The sequence below is a fragment of the Hyperolius riggenbachi genome, chromosome 12, assembly GCF_040937935.1.
Source record: "Hyperolius riggenbachi isolate aHypRig1 chromosome 12, aHypRig1.pri, whole genome shotgun sequence".
Lineage (NCBI taxonomy): Eukaryota > Metazoa > Chordata > Amphibia > Anura > Hyperoliidae > Hyperolius > Hyperolius riggenbachi.
Window position 1 is genome coordinate 171,211,297 of NC_090657.1, and position 27,679 is coordinate 171,238,975.

A 27,679-nucleotide genomic window follows, 5' to 3' on the forward strand; every position below is an offset into this window, starting at 1 on the left:
AAATCAAGTTCTCATAGGCCTGGTGCACACCGAAAACCGCTAGCAGATCCGCAAAATGCTAGCAGATTTTGAAACGCTTTTTCTTCTTTTTCTGTAGCGTTTCAGCTAGCATTTTGCAGTTTTGTGAAGCGTTTTTGGTGTAGTAGACTTCATGTATTGTTACAGTAAAGCTGTAACTGAACAGCTACTGTAACAAAAAACGCCTGGCAAACCGCTCTGAAGTGCCGTTTTTCAGAGCGTTTTGCGTTTTTCCTATACTTAACATTGAGGCAGAAACGCATCCGCAATCCAAAATCTGCAGCAGCCCGGGAGTATGCGTTTCTGCAAAACGCCTCCTGCTCTGGTGTGCACCAGCCCATTGAAATACATTACCCTAGCGCAGTGGTTCCCAACCCATGTGCCGCGACACATACATGTGTCGCGGCAGCTTTGGGTATGTGTCGCGGCTCTCGGAGGGGAAGCGCAGTGAAGGGAGAAGAACTGTGGGCAGCGGCGGAGAAGAGGGCCATCTCCCCCCCTTCTCTCACCTTAGGGTGCTCTGCCTCCCTCACTCTCCCCTCCGATACTAACTGTGGCGGGCTGGCGGCACTTTGCAGTGGGCGGGACTTACCTTCCGTGTCACTCCTTGCGCCGGCCGGAAGTTCTGGCTCTGCAGCCGCTGCTCTGGTCTGGATCAGGCCAGAGTAGTGGCAAATCATCCCCCACCGGCGACGAGACCAGACGGGACAGAGACACGGAAGGTAAGTTCCGCCCCTCTGCCAGCCACCGCACTTGTTCCGGAGGAGAGAGCGAGAGCACCCTGAGGTGCCGCTCTCCTTCCCTCGCTCTCTCCTCCTGGGGGGGGGGGGGGCACCTGGCTACATATACTGGGCACATATCCCTGGCTACATATACCCCTGACTACATATACTGGGGACATATACCCCTGACTACATATACCGGGGACATATACACCTGCCTACATATACCGTGGACATATACACCTGCCTACATATACTGAGGACATATACCCCTGGCTACATATACTGGGGACATATACCCCTGCCTACATATACTGGGGACATATACCCCTGCCTACATATACTGAGGACATATACCCCTGCCTACATATACTGGGGACATATACCCCTGCCTACATATACTGGGGACATATACCCCTGCCTACATATACTGGGGACATATACCCCTGCCTACATATACCGGGGACATATACACCTGCCTACATATACTGGGGACATGTACCCCTGCCTACATATACCGGGGACATATACACCTGCCTACATATACTGGGGACATATACCCCTGGCTACATATACTGGGGACATATACCTCTGGCTACATATACTGGGGACATATACACCTGCCTACATATACTGGGGACATATACACCTGCCTACATATACTGGGGACATATACACCTGGCTACATATACTGGGGACATATACCCCTGCCTACATATACTGGGGACATATACCCCTGCCTACATATACTGGGGACATATACCCCTGCCTACATATGCTGGGGACATATACCCCTGCCTACATATACTGGGGACATATACCCCTGCCTACATATACTGGGGACATATACCCCTGCCTACATATACTGAGGACATATACCCCTGCCTACATATACTGGGGACATATACCCCTGCCTACATATACTGGGGACATATACCCCTGCCTACATATACTGGGGACATATACCCCTGCCTACATATACTGGGGACATATACCCCTGCCTACATATACTGGGGACATATACCCCTGCCTACATATACTGGGGACATATACCCCTGCCTACATATACTGGGGACATATACCCCTGCCTACATATCCTGGGGACATATACTCCTGGCTACATATCCTGGGCACATATACCCCTGGCTACATATTCTGGGCACATATACCCCTGGCTACATATCCTGGGCACATATACCCCTGCCTACATATACTGGGCACATATACCCCTGGCTACATATACTGGGCACATATATCCCTGGCTACATATACTGGGCACATATATCCCTGGCTACATATACTGGGGACAACTGGCTGTTTGTCATTATGTGCATTTACTGGTGAAAAGCTGTCTCTTATTATGTGCATTTACTGGTGAAAAGCTGTCTCTTATTATGTGAATTTACTGGTGAAAAGCTGTCTCTTATTATGTGCATTTACTGGTGAAAAGCTGTCTCTTATTATGTGAATTTACTGGTGAAAAGCTGTCTCTTATTATGTGCATTTAGTGGGGAAACGCTGTCTCTCATTACATGCATTTAGTCTACGTGTCACGGAGATCTGAACGTTTGGTTTGATGTGTCACGACTCCAAAAAGGTTGGGAACCACTGCCCTAGCGGATCCGCACCCGCAAGCGGATCGCAAACCGCAGCAGAACCGCTCTGGTGTGCACTAGGCCAGAGAGTGAAAAAAATTACGTAATCCTTTAAAAACCGTTAAAAACTCTCTCAAGTCTGAATGTAATCATACCTCTCCACAAAATGCAGGTTTAGACTGTGCAATATAGTGCCAATAAAGTGTTAGCGCTGGACAAGATTCAGAGTAATATTGAATCACAAAACAATACATATAAATACAATGTGCCATTGCAAGATTTCATATAAATACACAAATATTCCATATAACAGTGCCTGGTGCAGCAGCACTTTATTCTCTTTGCACCTTATTGATGTACATTGTTTGGAAATTCAGGCACAATTGCTGACACTATATTGCTGCACAGGCTCATTGACATCAGGTGGTTTCCTATTCATAGGCTCTAGTTTCATAGTTTTGTATGCACCAGGCACTTTTATATGGAATATTTTTGTATTTATATGAAATTTTGCAATGGCACTTTGTATTTTTATGTATTGTTTTGTGATTCAATATCACTCTGAATCTTGTCCAGCATTTTAACACTTTATTGGCACTATATTGCACATTCTACAGGTAAACCTGCATTTTGTGGGGAGTTCTGATTACACTCAGACTTGGGGGAGTTTTTAATGGTTTTTATTGTTGAAAGAGTTTAATAAACCATTACGTGAGTTTTTTTCACTCTATGAAAACTTGATTTATTTGGCCCGAGACTGGGTAACATTATTGATACTGGCACGGTATTCGACCTGATGAAGCGGTTTACACCGCGAAACGCGTTGTCATTTTCAGTGCTCTAATAAAGTATGTACTATCAGACGTTGTGAATGACTACTCACTAAGGTAGGATTTTTCTCACTTTTATAGATATATTTAATTATAGTTACTGATAATTTTACGAGTGTTCTTCAATACTATCGAACATTGGACAAGTACCCACCAGGGCGCCTCCTACCCTCCATCTTGTGCTGTTTCTCCCCTAGGAATAGGGGACACCACCTTGGCAGGTGGTTTTTTTCCAAGGAGCTGCGACCACAAACGTGCTATCACAAGGCCGAGTGGGGACGGTACTTCCCCACATGCGACACTACGTGGTTGCCTTTGGTGCAACCCGGCTTTGTGAGTATATTTGATTACTCTTAAACGCTGATCCATTATACGTGAGGTAATACACCATCTTGGGCTCCCGGTGTCTTCCCGATTCCCCTCCCCCATTTTTTCTACCCCCCAGCATATTTGTTACAGTAGCTGTTCAGTAACAGCTTTTACTGTAACAATATATGAAATCTGCTACACAAAAGCGCTCCAAAAACCGCTAGGTATGTTTAGAAAACCTCTCTAAACATGCCTAGAATTGCTCTGAAATCTGCTCCAAAAACTTCCAGCGTTTTGCGGATCTGCTCGAGGTTTTTGGTGTGCACTGGGCCTCAGAAAACACGTTAAAATTCGCATCTGTTTGTAAGTATGCAAATTTAACCATGTCAGTGACTGTGTGCTTTTACATTGTTAAGTGAAACTACGCGAATTTGCGTGGAAAATTCGCATAGCGAAAACGCATTTTCCTATTCATTACATTACAGGAGAATCGCACACTAGCCTTGCGGTGTGCAAATTCTGATGGCTCTGCTGTGCAACCCATGTAGTCCTCTAGCCTGTAAGGCTCTGCTGCCTGAGCTATACCAGCCCACATGGTCTATGGTATAGGGGGGCTCTGGAAGAAAAAGGGTGGAAAAGAGAGAAAAGCACAATTCACTCGCTTATCCCTAACGATGATTTTTTTTTTTTAGCACTGGTGGGGGGGGGGGTTAAAGCCATGCAGGCCAATGAGTCATAAACAGCAACAGTCTGTTTAGTATAGCTGCAACGTAAACCACATGCACCGCTCAGCAGGGATCTAGCACCTGCATCTTCACAGGAAGTGGTGTAACAGCTCGCTCTGAGGCCTCCTGAGTATTGCAAGATGTTGTTCATAATCATGCACCCCAGACTGAGCTGTGCAGTCACTCAATGTCACCCTGATCTGATGGGCCATGCTGCCTATCTCCGCTCTGCTGTGCTGTTCTCTAATCTCTCTGTCTTCTCAATAGGTGGAAGCTGCCACTATGGCTCCGGTGGCCTCTGGACAAGCCCTCTCGGCTCTGTGCTCTGCGGTGGGGCTGGTTCTGCTGCTCTGCAGCCTCTGCACCTTCTGCAAGAGAAGGTAAGTCGCTTCTCTTATAAATTTCTGCTCCCGCTGGCTCACAAAGTTTTGAATTTGCTGTGAATAGAATTTATAACTACTGTAAGAAAGCTAAGAAATAGAACATTAGTAGCAAAGAAAAGTCTCACATGATTTTCTAGTACAGGAAGAGTTTAAAAAGCTTCTCTGAGCCCTTCGACCCACTGGATGGAATACAGTCCTGAAGCACTTAAAGAGACACTGAAGCAAAAAAAATTAAGATGTGATTTGTATGTGTAGTACAGCTAAGAAATAAAACATTAGCAGCACAGATATGAGTCGAGTCTCATATTGTTTCCAGTACAGAAAGAGTTAAGAAACTCCAGTTGTTATCTATGCAAAAGAGCCATTGCGCTCCATGACTTTCAAAGACGCAGAGAGCTCTGTCTTCTGAAGCTTATTATCTCAAGTGACTGGCACTGTAATGTTTTTTTTTTTCCTGGAGAGGACAGTTCAAAAGTTCATTAGCCTGCTCTGTAAAATCATTTAGAATGCTGAGTAGTGTGTAAACTGCAAATCTTAGAGAATGATGCAATGTTATAAAAAAAACTAACTGAAAATTAAAATATAAGAATATTTTCTTTGCTACTAATGTTCTCATAATTATCCGTACTACACAACCAATTCATTATATCATACTTTTATTTTTTTCCGCTTCAGTGTCTGTAACAGGGTTCACAGACAGGAAACTGCCAGAAGTACCTCAGTATTCAGAGCTTCTTGTGGGAGGAGTTTCACCACAATATCAGTCATACAGCGCCCCCTGATGGTCTGTTTGTGAAAAGGAATAGATTTCTCATGTAAAAGGCTGTATAAGTTACTGATTGGGATAAAGTTCAATTATTGGTTGGAGTTTCTCTTTAAACAACCAAGAAACAGTGAAAGGCCCAGTGCACACCAAAAACCTCCAGTAGATCTGCAAAATGCTAGAGGTTTTTGAAGCAGATTTCAGAGCGATTCTAGGCATGTTTAGAGAGGTTTTCTAAACATGCCTAGCGTTTTCTGGAGCGTTTTTGTGTAGCAGATTTCATATATTGTTACTGTAAAGCTGCTACTGAACAGCTCCTGTAACAAAAATGCCTGGAAAACCGCTCTGATTTAGTGTTTCAGAGCAGTTTGAGCTTTTCCTATACTTTACATTGAGGCAGAAAAGCATCTGCAAACCACAAAAATGCTGCAGGACCCACATTTGCGGTTTGCTAAAAACCTCAAACCGCTGGTGTGCACCATCCCATTGAGATACATTGGCCAAGCGTTTTCACAGGCATCAGCGGCTTTGAAAACGCTACCAAAAACGCTTGGTGTGCACCAGGCCAGAGACAGCTGGAGATAAGGTTTTACTGCAGGAAAGTTCAAAGGGTCATTATTTCTGTTTGTTTTATGGCTTAAAAAACTGAGTGTGGTTTTAAAATTTTAAGGACTTGTTCACACCTAGGACGTTTTTGCTATTTTTTAAGTGCCGGCGATTTTCAAAATCGCCCTGAAAGCGCGTGTGCAATGATTCCCTATGAAAGAGTTCACATCAGAGCGGCTCAGCAAAGTGATGCCTGTACCATTTTTGAGGCGTTTTTGCTATAATGGAAGGTATAGGAAAAGCGCAAAACGCTCACAAAATCACTCTGTGCGGCGATTGCGTTCACGCTTTTATGAATAAACACATTGGCCTCAATTCACTAAGATCATGCTGGAGATAAGGCAAGAGACAGTGGCCTCAATTCACTAAGCTTATCTCCTGTCTTTAATAACTCTTCTAGAGTTGTTACCATGGTGATAAGGCATGTAGTATTCAGGAAACATTTTACCTCAGGCAAACCTAAAGTTAACTCTTCTGTCTTTAAGTTAACTTTTTAATCCTTAAAATAACTCCAGAGTTAAAGACAGGCTGTTCATTAACTGCGTGTGAAAATAACTACAGAGGAGGTAACTTAACTACAGAGGAGGTAAATTAACTACAGAAGAGGTAACGTAAGGAATGAAGAGATAAGACAACTCGCTTACTGTGTGGAGGTAAGTTTTCTCTTGCCTTATTATCTCCAGCATGATCTTAGTGAATTGAGGCCAGTGATAGTTATTTTATCTCTTCATTCCTTAAGTTACCTCCTCTGTAGTTATTTTCACACGCAGTTAATTACAGCCTGTCTTTAACTCTGGAGTTATTTTAAGGATTGGAGAGTTAACTTAAAGACTTAAGAGTTAACTTTAGGTTTGCCTGAGGTCAAATGTTTCCTGAATACTACATGCCTGATCACCATGGTGATAACTATAGAAACGTTATTAAAGACAGGAGATAATCTTAGTGAATTGAGGCCATTGTATTTATTCATTTCTGAGTCAGAGAGTTCACTTCCTGAAAAAAAAATCGCTCTGCAAAAGCTATTTGAAAAGCATTGTACACAAAATCAAAGCACACAGGTAAGCGCCAGGAGGACAAAAAATAACGTGCAAAAAAATTGAAAATCCGCCCTCCCGCTCCACCCACTTGTCATGGCCACGCCCACTTATGTGGGATAGCCACACCCACTTTTTGCTGCGTATAGGGCCACTTCCTACAGTCGGCTTGGGGCCACAAAAACCTTAGCTGCACCCCTGAGCCAGCACTGGAACATGGGGACCTGGAAAGGAGAGGGAAGGCTCTATAGGTCCCAGAGCCTTCCCTCTCATTAGGTAAGTATCTGTTTTGTTTTTTAAATTCACTTCAGATTCATTTTAAGTTTTCGCCTTGGGAGTCTTTAATGATGTCAATTAGTCTGGATACTTCTGCTTGATAAAAAAAATAATCTCACAGCTGCTGGCCGGGCTTTACAAGGAAGAGATGTGACTGGCAGCTGTGAAAAAGAACTGTAAGGCCCCATTCACACTTAAAAGTGCAAAACATTTTGCGGGAGTGATTTTTTCCGCGATTAACCGTGGAAAAATCACTGGACACTGCAGCGCTTTTTTCGCAATCGCGCTTCTATAGCATTGAAACTCGATCGCCGGCGATTAACGCAAATCACCCAAGTAAGAACGAGCCCGTAGGGTATTAAAGCACTAGCGCTTTAAAAAGCGCTAGCGATTGAGTGGTGTGCCCGAAATCGCCAGCAAAACGCTCTAGTGTGAATGGGCCCTCAGGGCTTCTTCCCATTACAAGAGCTTTTCTAAGCGCTTTGTGATTTTGAAAGCTCTTGCTAATGTAATGCTATGTGTGTGATCACATTGGAGCGATGTGATTTTGTAAGAACCCCCCATAGCTTTGCAGTAGCAAGAGCTTTTAAAATCTCAAGCACTTAAAAAGCTCTCACAGTTTTAATCAGCCCTAATTCAGACAATACAACACACAGCACAAGCTGACAGTGCACCCCCCAGTCTGGCAGCTTTCCATAAGTTTTAGAAGTGTTAGCAACTACTTCTTATATCTATGACAGATTAGCACTGGTTTTGCACTGTTTTACTACTACGACATTTCTAGGATCTCATGCAAAACTAGTGCAAAAGTCTTCTTATTTTGTAAGTCGAGAATTTACTCTCAGAGCACATGCAGATGACAATGCTGATCAAATGGGTAGGAAATGAGAAAAAAAAAACTGTTGTAATTGTTTTGATAAATCTGACCTACAGGGGCACATTTATCAAGAGTGTTTGAGACAAAATATTGGTAGGTTTTTAGAAATACGTGCAGAACTGTCTCAGACATCTGAAGAAATTCACTAAGTAGTGCAGTTTCTTTCTTAACCACTAGCTGACTGCGTCATGCCGATGGGCGTGGCCGCGGAGGCAGCACCAGGACCGCCTAACGCTGATTGGCGTAAGGTCCTGCGGGCCTGTTTTGCAGGAATCCCTGCTTGAATGGCGGAGCTCCGCTGCGCCTTCAGCATCTTAGCGCCGCTAGGAGACTGTTAGATGGCGAAACCGCCGTCTATGAACACAGTACAGGGACCGGGACTGCAGATTGCGCCTAGCCAGGCTGTGCATGTGTGACAAAGCGCGACTCAGACAGGCTTTCGGGCAGTATTGCGGGGGACAGGCGCTACCCGGGGAGACAGCAAGGGACTGAGCGGCCTCAAGGGGGCTTAAGGAAGCCCCAGGTAAGTATAGAACGTGAGGTGGCTTTCAGAGTTGGGTTTACGAGTCCCTAAGGACTCAAATTCTATGCATCCCAAAGTCTAGCACGCGTCCTATAGGATGCGTTGCAAGACTCACTACCACGCACTTCCTTCTTCCGGTTTGAAGGAGGAAGTGCTCGGTAGTGAGTCTTGCAATAGGATGCGTGCAAGACGTTTGAGACGCATAGAAGACAGCAGACTTCCCCTCTCTCCCAGCCGCACAGCTGAAGCAATTAAGCCTTATTTGAATCACAAATTCGATTCCTTTGGGACTCGTGAGCACAACTCTGGTGGCTTTCATCCCAGGTATGCTTTCATTTTTGCAGTATTCCTTAGGTGGAAGAAGACCACAAAGACCTCATGGCACAAAAAGTTATGTTACATAGTAAGACGTGAGACTGAACAGGGGTAAAGGGGCATTGGCGGCCAGACACCCGCCCCACTCTTATTATTTTTTCTTTTTAAACAAAACTTTTGCATGCATGATTCATGTAAATGGTTGAAAAGTATTTAGAAAAGTGTGCCTCAACTCGCACCTTAAATTAATTAACTCTGATCTGTGTGACTTTCTACAGGAAGAGGAGGAGATTCAGGAACACTGGTACCACGAGAGTAGCCCTGGTGGACGTGGTAAGTAAAATACCATTATGCGGGGAAGTACATGGGGTAACACGTTTATTTAATGAGGTAGTGAACAGGGATAGCCAATGATTCCAACTCGCATGCAAATACGATGCGGTGTTCTACCCAGAAATTTTTTCCAGCCGGGTGCCATGAAAAAGTAGCCGGGTGGGGCGAGATGAAAGAATGCAGGGCCAGTGCTTCTCTACGCATTTTTGCTTACAGCAGAGGTGGAGTTGAGCCGATGACAGCCGGGTGCTCATCAAAACTTGCCGGGTGGAGCACCCGGCTAAAAGAGCCTGGGGAGAACACTGCGATGCAAATTGTAGGCCAACCTACGCACCTCCAAAATTTACTAACTACTCCCTTTAAATCAGAACTATAGTCAACGTAGTTCCCCTGCTCAAAATGATTAACCACACTGTTCTAAAGCTTTGTATGCACAGTACATGGTTCTCCGCCTAGTCCAGTCTGGCCCAACCCTGCTGAGAGTCTAGTGTGTACAGTGACCCCCCTATCCCCCTCAGTACATTGGAATGGGCATTTTTCTCCTACTCACCCCGCAAACTCGCCGCAGCAACGTAGTGCATCACTCTGTTGGCCCATCTCCCCTCTCCGTGCAAAAGAACGAGTTGTTCTCCGACTCCCCTCTGCATTTATATTCATAGTAAACTGGCTGCAGTGTGTGTGGATCTCTGTTACCCTTGGTATGTACATTATAAGTTGTTACTCTGGGCCTATGCTGATAGGATAGTAAGCTAGCTGCCTCCAGTGTGTGCAGTATAAGCTGTTGCTTTATGCCTGTACTGACAGTAAACTAGCTGCAGTTTGAGCGGATTTCTGCTACCTCTAGTATGTACAGTATAAGCTGTTACTCTGTGCCTGTACTGATATTTAGTGATGGCCCGAACGGTTCGCATGCAAACTTATTTTAATGAACCACGCTGGTTCGCGGTCGCGATCGAACGCAAACTTTATGCAAATTCTACCTCCCCCATATACTACATCATTGGGCTAAACTTTGACCCTCTACATCACAGTCAGCAGACACATGGCAGCCAATCAGGCTGCACTCCCTCCTGGAGCCCCCCCCCCCCCCCCCCCCCCCCCATCATTATAAAAGGCAGCAGCGTCGGCCATTTTCTCACTCTGTGTGCAGCTGTGTTAGTGAGAGAAGGGAGAGCGGTTTAAGCTCTTGTTGGCTTGCTCCTTGCTGATATTTATTGCTAAGAAACACTACAAAACAGCTCTTTTGAGAGCCAATGTTCTTGTTATGTGTTTTTTTTTTTTTTTGTGTGTGGCCCACTGACACTTGCGTATACAGCCCTGTCTGTCACAGATGGCCCTTGCTAATTGCTATACTGTGCCAGGCCCAGCACATTCAGTGCCTACCTTTTCACTGCACCTGTGTGTGTGACAGCTGCACATTGTATGACAGCCTGCTGTATTATATACCAGTCCGTGCATACCTCTTAACTGCACCTGTGTATGACAGCTGCACATTGTATTAAAATACCAGTCACTGCATACCTTTTCACTGCACCTGTGTGACAGCACGCAGTTTTATATGCCAGTCCGTGCATACCTGTTAACTGCACCTGTGTGTGTGACAGCTGCACATTGTATTGTAATACCAGTCACTGCATACCTTTTTCACTGCACCTGTGTGATTGCACATTGTTATACCATAACAGCAGTCACTGCTGCAGAGCGAGCGCCGCCGGTAGATGTGGCTGCTCCCCTCACATAGCACTCCAGTCCACCCCACGCGTCCTCCACTACTCATGTGCTGTATTATATATGTATTGCTTACTTATGTACCATACTGTACCTGATTGTATGTGCTGAAGGATCGCATGTATGTGTTTGTACCATCACCGACCGTGTATGAGCCAAAAATAATTCCGGGTACAACCCCCGTTGTACTTGCGAAATAAATTATTCTGATTCTGCATACCTTTTCACTGCACCGGTGTGACTGCACATTGTTATACCATACCAGCAGTCACTGCATACCTTTTCATTGCACCTGTGTGACTGCACATTGTTATACCAGCAATCTGTGTATACCTTTCACTGCACCGGTGTGACTGCACATTGTATTAGTCAAGTCAGTGCATACCTTTCACTTCATCCCCCCCAATATGGACAAAACAAAAGGCAGAGGCAGGCCACCAGGCAGGTCTGTTAGAGGTCATGCTGTCGTGATTTCGTGCGGACCTGGACCAAAGTACAGTGTTCGGAAGGCATGTGCCATCAACCCCGAAGATTGTCAGGACATAGTTGACTATTTAGCACAGAACACCTCATCTTTCTCAGCTTCCACACGGAACCGTGACATATCTTCCTCCTCCTGCTCTGATTCTGGCACCCCACTTAACACTCAGTCGGCAGCCACCAAAGTGCCATCATCCCAAGGCTCAGTGAGGTGAACATTTTTTTGTGTATCTGCCTCAGATGAGAACAATGCCATCTGTACTCTCTGCCGCCGAAAATTGAGCCGTGGAAAGACCAAGACCTGCATAGGGACAACTGTCTTATGAAGGCACATGATGACAAAGCACAAACTGCAATGGGATGACCACCTGAGGAAAAGCAGCACACAAAAGCAAAGCCACACACCGCAGTGGAAGATACCAGACGGCAATTATTTTTCAAAAAAGGCGATACCCAAACTGTACCGTGATGTTGAAAGGCAAGTGATGTCTTCTCTGGCACACAGCGTTGGGTCAAGGGTCCATCTGACCACGGAGGCCTGGTCTGCAAAGCACGGTCAGGCCTGACCGAAGACTAAGTCAGTCCCCCCACACAGCATCTCTGCCTGCACGCCGTGTGACTCCCTGCCCCAAGACTAAGTCGGTCCCCAGTCTCCACACAGCATCTCTGCCGTGACTGCCTTCTCCGCCACCACCAACAGCAGGGGTGTAGCAATAGGGGTTGAAGAGGTTGAGACTTTTGGTGTGTATCCCACTCCGCCATGCCCCCCTCCAGGTGTTAGACCCCTTGAAATATCTTTTCCATCACTTTTGTGGCCAGAATTAGTGTTTGAAGTTTTGAAAGGTCGCCTGCACATTAAAGTCTATTGCGGTTCAAGCCATCTCTACTGATAGTAGACTAGCTGCAGTGTGTGCTGATCTCTGCTATCTCCAGTATGTACAAGTATAAGCTGTTACTCTGTGCTTGTACTAATAGTAAACTAGCTGCAGTGTGTGCTGGTCTTTGCTACATTCAGTATGTGCAGTATAAGCTGTTACTTTATGCCTGTACTTATAGTAAGCTAGCTGTAGTGTGTTCTGATCCCTTCTACATCTAGTATGTACAGTAAAATCTGCTACTCCGTGTCTGTACTAATAGTAAACTAGTGCAGTGTGTGCTGAATCCTTCTATCCAAAGTACATACAGTATAATCTGTTCATTTGTGCCTATACTGAAAGCTAGCTGCAGTGTGTGCTTGAAAAGAGTTTCCAGGGCTTCTGCAGTTAAAAGTGTCTGTCTATACTTTTCATCATCATTGCTGCTTTTCTGACTCTTCTAAAGTTCTGATAAGAACACTTAGTGCAACAAGACAAATAACATTTATTCTCCTGGCGGATTTAAAGCGCCAGAGCTGCAGCCACTAGGGTGCGCTCTACATGCAGTAGCAGTGTTAGGGACTGCTTTACTGAATAGGTACTGGCTTACAGGAAGAGCAGAGATTCAAACTCAGGTCTACTGTGTCAGAGGCAGAGCCCTTACCCAGTACACTATCCAGCCACTACAACAAGGTACAGATGGCTGGTAACACATTTCTTTATGCATGTTTAGAACTATTAGAATAAGGCAATTGGGCAAGTACGTTTCTGATCACCACCTAATTGGACTTACATGTGACATAATGAGATAAATGTGTGTATAGTTCCATTCATAAATACAATTAGGCTGTGTTCCTTTTTTTTCTGTTTTTAACTGTCAGGTTTAAGAATTCAGGAATGCAAATGACAGTTTATCTGTAGTTGCAGCTAATCAACACTATAATATCTCAGAATATTATGTACTGTACAAGCCATAAAACTCTTGCCTGATAGAAAACAACTTCTGAGTGCAGGGAATCGTTTTTAAAGAAAAGGCTAATAGTTCACAGGCTGTGGCTCTGGAATATTAAGACTGTGTCCATCATCTGAGACAATAAAAACATTAAACCTACTTTTTTAGCTTTTAAACTCAAAATAAATCTGTGGTATGCTAGGGAAAAAAAAAACAGTTCTACTAACCTGGGGCTTCTACCAGCCCCCTGCAGCCGTCCCGTGCCCTCGCAGTCATTCATGGAGCCTCCAGTCCCCCGCCGCCAGCTAGTTTCGTTTTCGGTTGACAGGCTCACTGCGCCTCCGCAGGCCTGGCCACGCGTCTCCTTCTTTGCATTCCTGTCTGCAATAGCATCCATTGCAGGGCACAGCACGGCTGAAGGGGGCTTGTAGAAGCCCCAGGTGAATAATATTGATTTTTTTTTTTGTTAGGCTTAAGGATCCCTTTAAGCAGACTGAAGTCACAGTGTAAGTCTATTAACCTTCCTGGCGGTTCGGGGTAAGCCGCGCAGGAGGTTTTCTCAGGCCCTGCTGGGCCGATTTGCTTCATTTTTTTAGCACTAAGCTAGCACAAAGCTAGCACTTTGCTGCCCCGCGCTCGATCGCCGCTATCCGTTGCGCCCCCCCCCGACCCCGTGCGCTGCCTGGCCAATCAGCGCCAGGCAGCGCTGAGGGTTGGATCGGGACTCCCAATGACGTCACGACGTCATCCCGCCCCGTCGCCATGGCGACTGGGGAAGCCCTCCAGGAAATCCCGTTCTTTGAACGGGATTTCCTGATCGAAGCGGGCGGGGGGATGCCGCTGAGCAGCGGCTATCATGTAGCGAGCCCTGGGCTCGCTACATGATTTAAAAAAAAAAAAAAAACTGCTGCGCTGCCTCCTGGCGGAATTTATTAGACTGCCAGGAGGGTTAACACTTAGAGAGTTGAACTGGTTTTAGATGAATTTTCTACAGTCAAAAATGTCCAATGTATTTGTAGGACTTGCAGTACGGTGTGTTATTTTTGCCCTGTGATCATTTTGCTTGTGTGGCTGTTCCAGACTCTGCTTCGCCAGACCCAGCTGAGATCTCTCAGTAAATCTGACACCAGACTCCACGAAATCAAGAGGCCCCGACCAGGAGAAACCCGTGAGTGATAAACCTCTGTACAAAAAACTGAACTGTTAGTAGTGTAGACAGGTTCTCTTGCATAGTTATAAGTTTATATCATGGCCAGAATTGACTCTCATTTTGTGCCTGACCCACCCCTATTTACCTTTTATTACCAATCTAATGGAAGATTTGGCAAGTGGGAACAGACAATGGCTGCACGGAGATATCTGTGACTAATACTCAGGACCACAGTAAAAGGGAGGGGTCAAATCAGTTACAACAATCGCCAGTGTTCTAAACTCAGAACTTCCTCTCTGCTTTAAAAGATAAGCAACAGCATAATAACCTTTACAGGAAAACATTTCCTTGTTACTGCTTATAGAGCTCCTACTGAGATGTTCCAGTGTAGTTACTTCCTTGTTTGCTGGGAGCAAAGAAAAGGTTAACCTCCTATGTTTACATAGCTCAGAACTCAGCAGACTTGGCAGGCAGCTGAGAGCTCACATTACACTGAGTCATTGCTTAAAGGGAACCTAAACTGAGAGTGATATGGATGTTTCCTTTTAAACAATACTAGTAGCCTGGCAGTCCTGCTGATATTTTTGGCTGCAGCAGTGGTCGAATCACACACTTGAAACAAGCATGCAGCTAATCAAGTCAGACTTCAGTCAGAGCACCTGATCTGCATGCTTGGTTAGGGGCTGTGGCTAAAAGTATTAGAGACACTGGATCAGCAGGAGAGTCAGGCAACTGGTATTCTTTAAAAAGGAAAAATCCATATCCTTCTCAGTTTAGGTTCACTTTAATGAGAAGGGAGAATTAGACAGGCTGTTCTAGTTCTATATAAACACACTCAGGGTAGACACAGTGGATTTCACTATGTGTGTTTCCTTGTCTCCTGTACACAAGTTCAGGTCCGCTTTAAAGGATACCCGAGGTGACATGTGACATGATGAGACAGACATGTGTATGTACAGTGCCTATGCCTAGCATACAAATAACTGCTGTGATGCTTTTTTTCTTTCTGTGCCCGAAAGAGTTAAACATCAGGTATGTAAGTGGCAGTTCCGATCTTAGTCAGGATTGAGTGAGACTACAGTTTGACCCTCACTGACAAGAAATTACAACTATAATGCTAGGTACACACAATATGTTTTTCCATGGCAACAGGCCATCATGTGACCCGTATCACATGACACTCCAGAGTATCACACACTGGCAGCCAGCGTGTAATTAGCTGCCACGTCCGGGTGACGTGTCATGTGACGCCTTATTGCCACAGAGACACGACGCTGGAATCGGCGAGTAAGTGAGTTTTTGCCCGCTCGTGACTCGGAAGGGAGGAGGAAAGAGGAATGTACAGCGCACTACCAGTGCACGCTATGCATGGTACATGTGCTCTTCACTTACACATGTACGTTCCTACTGCCGTGCGATGGCCCCGTAGCTCGACTGTGATACTTCAGAAGCGCGGCCGCTACTAAGTTAATTACTGAAGTATCACAGCCGTGCTACTGAAGTATCTCGGTTGCGCTATGAGAAAAGAGCGCACACAATGCTAACAGGAACGTGCATATCATGCGCTTGTTAGTATAACCTGCGCTGGTTGAGGTCGTTAGTATTAACCTGCATTGCTTGAGCGCAGTAGCATTAATAAATCAGCCCCAAAGTTTGAAAAAGACCTATATATTGGGTTGAAAGCTTACTCTTTGAATCTTTGAAACTTTAATGTCACCATCCTGATTCAAGACTTCCTGCTTCCTGTGTGCCATGTGACTAATGGCTACTTCCGTTCCTCTCTGTGCCACCAGAACTCCGGCCCGTCAGTATGGACCCGCTGTACCACCCCTCAGTCTGGCCACTCCCTGCCACTGACGCTAAGGACGATGCCACCTACTCCAACATAAATTACACCCCCACACCCCAAAAGAGCTCGCTGTATGAGTGTGTGGGGTCACGGACAGATCTGGAGGCCTCATATTGTGAACCTGAGGCTGACACCGTCACAGCGGAATACGCAGTGGTGTGCAAGGTGAAGAAGGGAATGAACGGAGGGTTACGGGAATCCAAGAGAGAGGCGGAAACGCAGTCACTGACACCCTCAGAACAGCCCGCCCTTCCTCATAGGCCGGATGATCTTGAGGTAAGTGCTGCTAAGTTGTGCAGTGTTAAATCTTATGTCACATGGTATGACTACATCACATAGTATATCTTCCTGTTAAACTTTGCACTGATACAGAATATCATTATAGAAGAATTTCAGGTCAGTTTCTGCGTACTTAGCGGATTCCCTGAGTACTGTAATTTTTCCAGGTTAAGGCAACGCTCCAACCCCTTTCTCTGCTAAACCCCGCCCATCCCTTTAAAGGATAACTGAAGTGAGAAGAATATGGAGGCTGCCATATTTGTTTCAGTTTCTCCCAATACCAGTTGCCTGGCAGCCCTGCTGTTTTATTTGGCTGCAGTAGTATCGGAATGACACCAGAAACAAGCATGCAGCTAATCTTGTCAGATCTGACCATAATGTCAGAAACACCTGATCTGCCGCATGCTTGTTTAGGGTCTATGGCTGATAGTATTAGAGGCAGAGGATCAGCAGGGCTGCCAGGCAACTAGTATTACTTAAAAGGCAATACATTTGGCAGCCTCCATATTCCTCTTGCCACAGTTGTCCTTTAAAGAAAATCTGTAACGAAAAAAGTTCCCCTGGGGGGTACTCGCCTCGAGTGGGGGAAGCCTCCGGATCCTATCAAGGCTTTCCCCGTCCTCCTGGGTCCCACGGCGGCGGCGATAAAGCTCCCTGAACGGCGGGGATGTAAATATTTCCCTTCCCGTCTCCAGCGCAGGAGCAGTATCGGCTCTCCGTTCGGAGATAGGCGGAAATAGTCAGGATGCCGGGTATGTGCTGCACCTCCTCTCATAGCATCTCCTCCCTGCTGGCCCGCAGTATCTTATCCCCAGGATGCCGGGTATGTGCTGCACCTCCTCCCTGCTGGCCTGCAGCATCTGATCCCCAGGATGATGGGTATGTGCCGCACCTCCTCCCATAGCATCTCCTGCCTGCTGGCCTGCAGCATCTGATCCCCAGGATGCCTGGTATGTGCTGCACCTCCCATAGCATCTCCTCCCTGCTGGCCTGCAGCATCTGATCCCCAGGATGCCGGTATGTGCCGCACCTGATCCCATAGCATCTCCTCCCTGCTGGCCTGCAGCATCTGATCCCCAGGATGCCAGGTATGTGCTGCACCTCCTCCCATAGCATCTCCTCCCTACTGGCCTGCAGCATCTGATCCCCAGGATGCCGGGTATGTGCTGCACCGGCGCCACATCACTCACCCGCTCTCAGCATCGCCTCCCTGCTGGTCCGCAGCATCTGATCCCCAGGATGCCGGGTATGCGCTGCCCCGGCGCCGCATCATTCACCCGCTCTCCGCAGATTAGTTATGGGATCATCATCCACATATGAAACCCTGCTTCCCCTCTGACTACAGCAGCACCTCATGTAACCCTGCAGCAAGTAACAGGTCACATGAGGTACCCCTGTAGCCATGGATACTGGATGGTCGGCTGGAGATCCCATCACTGGAACAATGAGAGCAGGTGAGTGAAGAGGCGCCGCACATCTAGGGAGGGGGACACGTGATTCACGTTGCTTCATGGAAGAACCACCCCTGTCCTGAACTTTTACTGCATTCTAATATATATATATCACTACAGTGCTACTTATAGTATAGGTAGCTAGGCATATGTGGCCAGTATAGGTAAACATGGATATGTGGCCAGTGTAGGTAGCCAGGGATATGTAGCCAGTGTTAGGTAGCCAGGGATATGTAGCCAGTGTTAGGTAGCCAGGGATATGTGGCCAGTGTAGGTAGCCAGGGATATGTGGCCACGGATCAGTTCTCTTAGAGCCGAGCGCCGAAACTGGGCACCGTCATAGCAGCAATGCTATGATGCGCGCCCCGCGTAGCGGTAATTCAGGGCTCTGGCGGCTGCCAGACCCCGAATTACATCTCTCTCCGAGTTGCAACAACTCTGAGGGGGAATAGTATTTAACACCGCCTCGAGTTTAGCGGCAGCGGGGAGAGCCATCATTCGGCTCTCCCCGTGCCGAACTAAGCGGCTCCGAAATAATATGCACCCATGTGGCCAGTGTAGGTAGCCAGGCACATTTGGCCAGTGTTGGTTGCCATGCACATGTGGCCAGTGTTGGTAGCCAGGCACATGTGGCCAGTGTTGGTTGCCAGGCACATGTGGCCAGTGTTGGTTGCCAGGCACATGTGGCCAGTGTTGGTTGCCAGGCACATGTGGCCAGTGTTGGTTGCCAGGCACATGTGGCCAGTGTTGTTTGCCAGGCACATGTGGCCAGTGTTGGTTGCCAGGCACATGTGGCCAGTGTTGGTTGCCAGGCATATGAGCGCTAGTATAGGTAGCCAGGTATTGCCCTCCACTGGCCACCCCTTTCCTCTTCAGCTGCCGCTCTCCCCCACACTGGGATCCCGCTCCCTGGGGCTGCATGCCGGGCTCAGAGACCTAACAGCGCGTATATGCGCCATTGCTATGCCACTGCTCTCCTGTGCACTGCGGTCGCCGCTGATTTGCGGTCTCCGAACCTGGCAAGCAGCAACAGCGAGAAGGATCCCAGAGAGCGGAAGTGAGGCTAAGCAGCGGTTGGGGAGGAAGTGGGGCGGGCCTGTAAGGAATGAGGTAAAAGGTCCGCCCCGGCTCCCCCTTTGCTTCCGCTGAAGGCTGTGTGCTGCTCTGAGTAGGGCAGCAAAGCAGCACGATTAGATGGTATGCTTGCCCTGCACAGTCAGCATCTGGCGTACTATTTTCAAAAGTACTTTGCGAACTACCCAGTAGTCGTTCACGATCTACTGGTAGGTCGCGATCAACGCATTGGGCAGCCCTGCTGTATATGATCCAAACTGTAGCAATAGGAAGGGGAGGGACATCCTTGCCTAAGGCGCTGCGAAACTTGCTTCTGGCTCCTCCCTACATAAAACTAATATCCGTTTCACCTTCCTCTGCAGGTTGAAGCAATGTACTCCCAAGTTAACAAGAAGAAGAAGCTGCTGGTGAGAGAGAATGCCCAAGTCTCTGTCAGAATCAGTGCTGAGCACATGTCGCAGCCGGCCTACCCTCCCCTGCAGCCTGAAGAGAATTTCTACGAGACTATATGAGCGGCCGTGGCTGGCAGTCAAGTCACTGACACTAATGCAGCCATGGAAATCTGCTCACGTCAAACATAACGCTGAGTTACAGCCGCTTCAGACAAGGCAGAAATGGCTTCTACTGCTAAAATCCAGGATGCCGCTGCTGAGTAATCCACAGTGGAAAATCAGCTATTTTGGTTACCACTTTAATCTCACACTCTGTAGAAAAACTAAATTGAGTCAACTCCTCTGTCTTGGCATAGGCAGGCCTGCGTTTACCTCACAGGAGCCTATAGGCACAGATATCCTGGTATCCTAGACTTCACCCTCCATGAACCTACAAACACCCGCCGAACTGCACCGCAAGTGTGCTGGCTGGCTCAGCTGTCACTTCTCACTTACTTCCCCTTGCCCGGAGTAGGTAGCCACAGGTGTCCCTTGAGCTAGCCACCGGTAGCTAAATGCAGAGCAATGGAGCACAACAGGCATTTTTACTCTCCTCCCAGGGGATTCATACGCAGGCAGCCATTTTACTTCCTCTCCATGGAGGCTCTGAATGTCTCTGGTGAGATCGCCATCAGTGATCGCACTACAGAGTTACAGCGCCACCCGGAGGACAGAGGAAAAATTGCAGCGCTGGATTCCAGGGAAGTGAGTAAGTGCAGGGGCTGCTGCTGGCTTTCTGGTGGCATGATTTTTTTTCCTGGTTTTAGGGTCTGAAACGTTCGGAAATATCCAGAAATAATCATACCGTCACGGAGGTTAATACTGAGTGTACCTCTGGCTAACTAATACTAAGTAGCTAGTGGTGCCCCGGAATAAAGGGAGATCTCGTCAGTGGAACGCAGAGAGCTGGGTTAGTAACCTCTCATTTATGCTACGCTTGGCACTCTGCATAGGAAAGGAGGGAGAGAGGCACTCAGGGAGGGGAGTGAGCCGCCTTTCTATCATAAGGCGCCTGTAGGCACGAGCCTAGAGTGCCTTATGGTAAATCCAGCCCTGGTGATAATCACTTCGAATGGTGGTTCCCGGGGGATATTGGGTTTTCTTTTCCAGTGAAACCAGAACTCTGGGAGGTGTCTTTGGATCGGCACACATTTTTTAATTTTAGTCAGGAGACAAGTAGAGAAACAGATTATTTGTGTTACAGCTTCAGTGACAAAAGAGATATCTTTAAAGAAAATAGAATGGCTGGGGTCTGCCCACAAGGTATTTATACAACAGGGGATGTAAAAACATATTATGACAGTCCACTTAAAGCCCAGATATAGGAATAAGTCCTACCTCCCGCTCCCTCTTGCCACCCTGTCTAGCATTGCAAAAGTCCCTAAAGGCCCAACCCCCATCTGCATAATCACTTATTAGGGGCCTGACCTCCCCTCCAAGTGTGCTGCAGCAGAACGCGTTGTAGGCTATACAATGGTCTTTGCTTGTGTTGCGCCCTTAGGGGTGACATCCATGACAGGTGTGTACGCACCTTTCGTCTATTAAAGTGCACTGTTTCTTTAACACAACAATGCCACACAAGTGCTGGCCGTAACCTGCACAAATATTTGCGCAGGAAAATGCACAGATCCGTGACAGGTAAACTTTGTCCCATAGCGGCAGCTGATAAGAGGGCGAAATGGCCCGAGTTCTGCTTCTTGTATGCTTTATTCAGCCACTCTGAATGTGACACAGTGAAGGAATGGCCACACAGGCCTTGCGAATATTACAGCAAGTTTTTCATGTAAGACCAGCGGGCGCTTAAGATTTCTACGACTTTTAGTGTGACGAGGCGGGCGTGTTGCAAACACTGCCAACAGGCCTGTGAACTGAAATCACTTCCTACATGAATGCACAGTGTAGTACATATTAGAGTTCTTATAGGATTATGCCTTTTAATAGCTATCTCGAAAACCGCTGGTTCAAGCATTTGGAGCAGCAAGGCCCCAAAGCGTTAGTTAAAAGGAACCTGTACTGAGTAAAATTATTTAAAATAAACACACAAAGTAACTTCAAATGAACATTACATAGTTACCTTGCCATCAATTCATCTCAGAAGCTCACCATTTTATTCTGACAATGATCCCTTCCCAGTTCTGACAACATTTTGTCAGAATTGAAATATGTCAGTTATAGCTGAGAGGACAACTGATTTGCCTGGTAATGTCCATGTTTCCCTATGGCTCAAGTGGGCGATGTTACAGTTTAACAGTGTGCTGACCAGGAAGCTGTTATAGGGTAATGGCCATTTTCAAAATGGAGGATCGGAAAATTCCATTGATCACAGTGGGCAAACAGGACGCAGGAGAGGAGAGAGAGATTGAGGAATAGACTACAAAGGAGATAAGTATGACCTGTGTATGGTTATTTTGACTTTTAATTTTCAGTTCAGGTTTTCTTTAATAATATGCCTGATGAAGAAACTTTCTGATCTGAAAGTCTGCCACTGAAAGTGGCTGTGAAGACCGAATGGAAAGTCCTGATGTTGCCCAAATAACATTCATTAAAGAGGAACTCCAGTGAAAAAAATTTAATAAAAAAAGTGCTTTATCTTTACAATAATTATGTATAAATGATTTAGACAGTGTTTGCCCATTGTGAAATCTTTCCTCTCCCTGATTTACATTCTGACATTTATCACTGCTGGCAGGTGATGTCAGTGGAAGGAGATGCTGTTTGCTTTTTTGGCAGTTGGAAACAGCTGTAAACAGTTATTTCCCACAATGCAACAAGATTCACAGACAGGAAACTGCCAGGACCATGGTCCTCACAGTTTCCTGTGGGAGGGGATTCACCACAATATCAGCCATACAGAGCCCCCTGATGATCCATTTGTGAAAAGGTAAAGATTTCTCACAGGAAAGGGGGTATCGGCTACTGATTGAGATGGGGTTCAAATCTTCGTTACGGTTTCTCTTTAACAAAATGCTTACCATTTTGCTCAGGAATGTGCTGGAGTGGAAGTGTCTGCTCCTCTAGGCTGGTGAAAGAGGAAGTGCTCCATATATGCAGGACCGGATTTGGATATTTTACCCACTGCCATCAAGCCCTGCATCACCCGTCCTGTGTGCTCCCCCCGACCCGTTTGTTGCCCTGTGTACTTCCCTGGTCCTGTACTGTACTCCCCCCCCCCCCCCCCCCCCCCCCTCCCGCGTTTGCCTATGCTATCTGCCTTGCACAAGATTTTTTTTTTGTATGGGAAAGGGTATTAAACTGACTGCCTGAGACTTGTACACTGTTAATAATTATCTGAGATGTTTTTTTGTTTTGTTTTTTAGTGTTGTTGTAACCTGGTTGTGAATGAATTTTGTACAAAACAATTAAATCCATTTTAAAGTATAATTTATGTAAATATAATGGAGATAAACTCTTTTTTTTTATAACTAAGTATAATTTGTGCTTATTTTATACAGTTGCCAACATAATAACAAGGAGTGAGACACCAAGTTGCATTGCAGCCACAGGTCCTGCCTTTTTTTGTTTAAAATTGGCTATAATGACATTCACATCCTTGAACAATCTTGGCCCTGGATACCCGAATGACTTGTTGCAACTGCATTACCCCCCACAATCTTCGATCAAAAGGATGTAATACCTTGGTCCACCTCAAACCCTTTGGAGACAGAGCCTTCTGTCATGCTGCCCTTACACTTTGGTACTCCCTGCCACACCCAATTAGGACAGCTCCATCCCTGGAAGCATTTAAGTCCAAACTGAAAAGCCACCTGTTTGGCATTTATACAAGGGAGCTGTACAAGGAATAGGAGGGATGCTGCTGCAGTTAGAAGGGGAACCCCAACATACTTGGCAAAGGGGCGGAATACGTATAAATCCGGCCTTGATGTTATAGCGGAGGTGGGGGTACAAGTTCTGTTTCGCTTACCTGGGGCTTCCTCCAGCCCCTGTAGCCTTACTGGCCCCTTGGTTCCCCCCCTCAATGTACCACCACTGTGCCCCTCTAAAATCTTGCTGACTTGTTCATTCAGCTCTCAATCGTGCTCACGTGGCTGGGTGTGCTCTGCACATGTGCACACAATGCTCCCGGGCACAGGAGCGCGATTGAGGAGGGACGTGGCCCACGATGGGTGATATTTTGGAGGTAAACAGCAGTGCAATGGAAGGAAAACGAGGGACCAGTAAGGCTACGGGGGGTAGAGTAAGCCCCAGGTAAGCAAAGCAGAACTTGTCCCTCCCGTCTCAGGTTTAAAGGACAACTGTAATGAGAGGGATATGGAGGCTGCTACATTTATTTCCTTTTAACCTATTGCCGACCACACCACGCCGATGGGCGTGGCTGTGGCGGCAGCCCCAGGACCGCCTCGCGCCGATCGGCGTAAAGTCGTGGGGTTTCGTTTTGCAGGAGATCGTGCACATGCTACGCGTGCATCTCTTGCTTACTAGGCGGAGCGCCACCTTCAGTCTCCCAGAGAGCTCTGTTGGTGGGGAGAAAAGGGGGGGGGGGGTTGATTTACTTGTGTGCTGTGTTGTGTGGCCCTGCAGGTTGGCCTTAAAGCTGCAGTGGCCTATTTTACAGAAAATGGCCTGGTCTTTAGGTGGGTTTAGCACTGTGGTGCTATATCAGTTGCATAGCTATCCTGCTGATATACTTTTAACCATAGCCCCTGAACAAGCATTCAGCAGATCAGGTGTTTGACATTATTGTCAGATCTAGCTACATGCTTGTTTCTGGTGTTATTCAGATACTACTGCAGCCAAATCGATCAGCAGGACTGCCAGGTAACCAGTATTGTTTAACAGGAAATAAATATGTCCGCCTCCATATCCCTCTCACTACAGTTGTTCTTTAAGTATTTATTTCATTTTTAGGGTAGAGCTGGCTCCAGACTGCATGGCTGGCACACAATAGGGTGATTTACTAAACGAGATGAGAAGCAGGGAAATTTCACTCCATTCACTTCAAACATCCAGTCTGGTTCCAGGACATTCAGAAGGTAACACTGCCTATGGCTGAGTGTCTGATTGTATGTTGCAGCAGAGTGAGCTAAGCCAATGGTCTTCCAGTGCGAACACTGCAAATGCAGCGCAGGAGATTTGGGCGCAGCCGGCGCCACCATAGACCGCAATAGGAATTACGGCTATAGCGGCGCACATTGAGTAACTTTGGCGCCGTCAGAAGACGGAGCTGAAGTTACTTTTAAAGAACTGTAATTCGTCCACTAGCAAAAGCTGGAAACCGAATTACATCATTCCCAACTATCCATGTGGACCTAGAGGGGGAATAGTATTTAACGCTGCCGGGAACTTGTGCAGCAGCAGGATCAGCCATACCGGATGTATCCTGCGCCCAAATCTCCCCACGGCGAATTCTCTTGTACGCCTTCCAGTGAGCAGCATTCTTCAAAAGGTCGCACAGTAGTCGAACTTCAAGTTCCACTCTAACCTGAGAGCAACATTACAATAATCCTACAAGTCCCAGCATACCCTGACTACAAGGTCCAGCCTACACTGAGAGCTACATGACATGTCCCAGCATGCCCTGACTAAAAGGTCCAGCCTGCCCTGAGAACTACATGACGTGTCCCAGCATGCTCTGACTACAAGGTCCAGCCTGCCCCTGAGAGCTACATGACGTGTCCCAGCATGCCCTGACTAAAAGGTCCAGCCTACACTGAGAGCTACATGACGTGTCCCAGCATGCCCTGACTAAAAGGTCCAGCCTGCTCTGAGAGCTACATGACATGTCCCAGCATGCCCTGACTAAAAGGTCCAGCCTGCCCTGAGAACTACATGACGTGTCCCAGCATGCTCTGACTACAAGGTCCAGCCTGCCCCTGAGAGCTACATGACGTGTCCCAGCATGCCCTGACTAAAAGGTCCAGCCTACACTGAGAGCTACATGAGAGACATCCTAGATCTGAATGATTGAAATATTCTTATTAAATACTTCATTCTTCACATAGGTGAATGTGCTCACAACAAAATCACACAAATATTATCAATGGAAATCAAATTTATCAACCCATAGAGGTCTAGATTTGGAGTCGCACTCAAAATTAAAGTGGAAAAAACACTACTGATTCCACCACCTGGGAACCAGAGACGAAGACTAGCTAAAAAATGAAAAAAGATTTTATACATACCTAGGGCTTCCTCCAGTCCCATCCGCATGGATCGCTCCCACGCCGCTGTCCTCCTCTGCCTCTATCACCGGTACTGGGTCCCGTCTCTTCCGCCAGACCAGTCTTTTGCATGCGCAGGGGCTTCCTCCGGTTCTTTACGCGTGTGCCTGCGCAGTACGGAGGGAGCGTACTGCGGTTGCGTCGACTGGCCGAAATGACAGGACCAGGTACCGGTGGACAGAGGCAGCGGAGAAAGGTGACGTGGGAGCCTGATGGGTAGCTATGTCACAAATAGAGATGGTCAATGAAATGAAAATAATTCTGCACTGATGCTGGTTTATGCAAATTTATGCACTTCTTTTGCCCATGAAATCAAACAATTTGATATTTTGTTAAAGTTTGGTGACTACGAATTAAAGGGTACCTGAGACGGATGAAAAGAAAAGTTCTTGCCTAGGGCTTCCTCCAGACCCCTTCAGGTTAATCAGTCCCTCGCTGTCCTCTTCCACCACCTGGATCTTCTGCTATGAGTCCCGGGAATTCAGCCAGTCAGCGCAGTTCGGCCGAGTGCCGCTTCCACAGCCAGGAGCGTTCTGCATCTGCGCAATAGTGCTGCACAGGTGTAATACGTTACTGGAGGCGGCGGAGTGTGTGCATGCGCACTGCGCCCGACTGGCTCAAGTGCCTGGACCCATAGCAGAAGATCCAGATGGCAGAGGGACTGATTAGCCTGAAGGGGGCTGGAGGAAGCCCCAGGTATGTATAAAAATTTAATCGGTCTCATGTTTACTTTGTTACACAGTAGTACTATACTCTACATATGCACGCTCTATAGAGCTGCAGGGAATCCACTGAGAATGTTGTGCATATTGAGCTGGGAATGTATGTATTATGAAAGCAGCAGGATGGAGCCAGGGTTGCAATGTATTATGAAGCAGCAGGATGGAGCCAGGGATGCAATGTATTATGAAGCAGCAGGCTGAAGCTGGGGATGCCATGTATTATGAAGCAGCAGGCTGGAGATGGCAGTGCCATGTTTTATGAAGCAGCAGGCTGGAGCTGGCGGTGCCATGTATATGAAGAAGCAAGCTGAAGCTGGGGATGCCATGTATTATGAAGCAGCATGCTGGAGCTGCCATGTATTATGAAGCAGCAGGTTGGAGCTGGGGTTGCAATGTATTATGAAGCAGCAGGCTGGAGCTGGGGATGCCATAGTTACATAGTTATTTTGGTTGAAAAAAGACATACGTCCATCGAGTTCAACCCAACCAGTACAAAGTACAACACCAGCCTGCTCCCTCACATATCCCTGTTGATCCAGAGGATGGCGAAAAAAACCCTTACAAGGCATGGTCCAATTAGCCCCAAAAGGGAAAAATTCCTTCCCGACTCCAGATGACAATCAGATAAAATCCCTGGATCAACATCATTAGGCATTACCTAGTAATTGTAGCCATGGATGTCTTTCAACGCAAGGAAAGCATCTAAGCCCCCTTTAACCACTTCAGGACTCAGCCTTTACCCCCCCCCCCCCCCCCTTAAGGACCAGCACTGATTTCTAAGATCTGTGCTGGGTGGGCTCTACAGCCCCCAGCACAGATCAAATACCAGGCAGAGCGACCAGATCGCCCCCCTTTTTTCCCCACTAGGGGGATGATGTGCTGGGGGCGTCTGATTGCTCCTGCGGGGGGGCACCTCAAAGCCCCCTCCACCGCAGGATTCCCCCCACTCCCTCTCCTCCCTCCCTGCCCCGGAGAGCGGAGGCTGCACAGGAACGGATCTGTCCTGTGCAGCCGCTAACAGGCTCCTGCCTGTCATGTGACAGCGATCCCCGGCTGCTGATTGTCCGGGGATCGCTGATCTAGTACAACGCTGCTACTGTTAGCAGCGTTGTAAAAATGTAAACAAAGCGGATTATTTCCGCTTGTGCTTACATTTAGCCTGCGAGCCGCGATCGGCGGCCCGCAGGCTATCCACGGAGCCCCCCGCCGTGAATTGACAGG

At 47.1% G+C, this 27,679-nt stretch overlaps 1 protein-coding gene across 1 annotated transcript in view; it reads left to right on the top strand.

Annotated features, from left to right (window-relative positions):
* The window catches only part of LIME1 (Lck interacting transmembrane adaptor 1), a 34,092-nt gene extending 11,184 nt beyond the window's left edge, over positions 1 to 22,908 (top strand). The window contains exons 2-6 of the mRNA XM_068263499.1: positions 4,467 to 4,579; positions 9,255 to 9,309; positions 14,404 to 14,491; positions 16,267 to 16,598; positions 19,489 to 22,908. Of these exons, the coding sequence (XP_068119600.1) occupies positions 4,482 to 4,579; positions 9,255 to 9,309; positions 14,404 to 14,491; positions 16,267 to 16,598; positions 19,489 to 19,638 (723 nt within the window). The 5' untranslated portion in view covers positions 4,467 to 4,481 and the 3' untranslated portion in view covers positions 19,639 to 22,908. The remainder of the gene's footprint in view (positions 1 to 4,466; positions 4,580 to 9,254; positions 9,310 to 14,403; positions 14,492 to 16,266; positions 16,599 to 19,488) is intronic.
* The last annotated feature ends 4,771 nt before the right edge of the window (positions 22,909 to 27,679 follow it).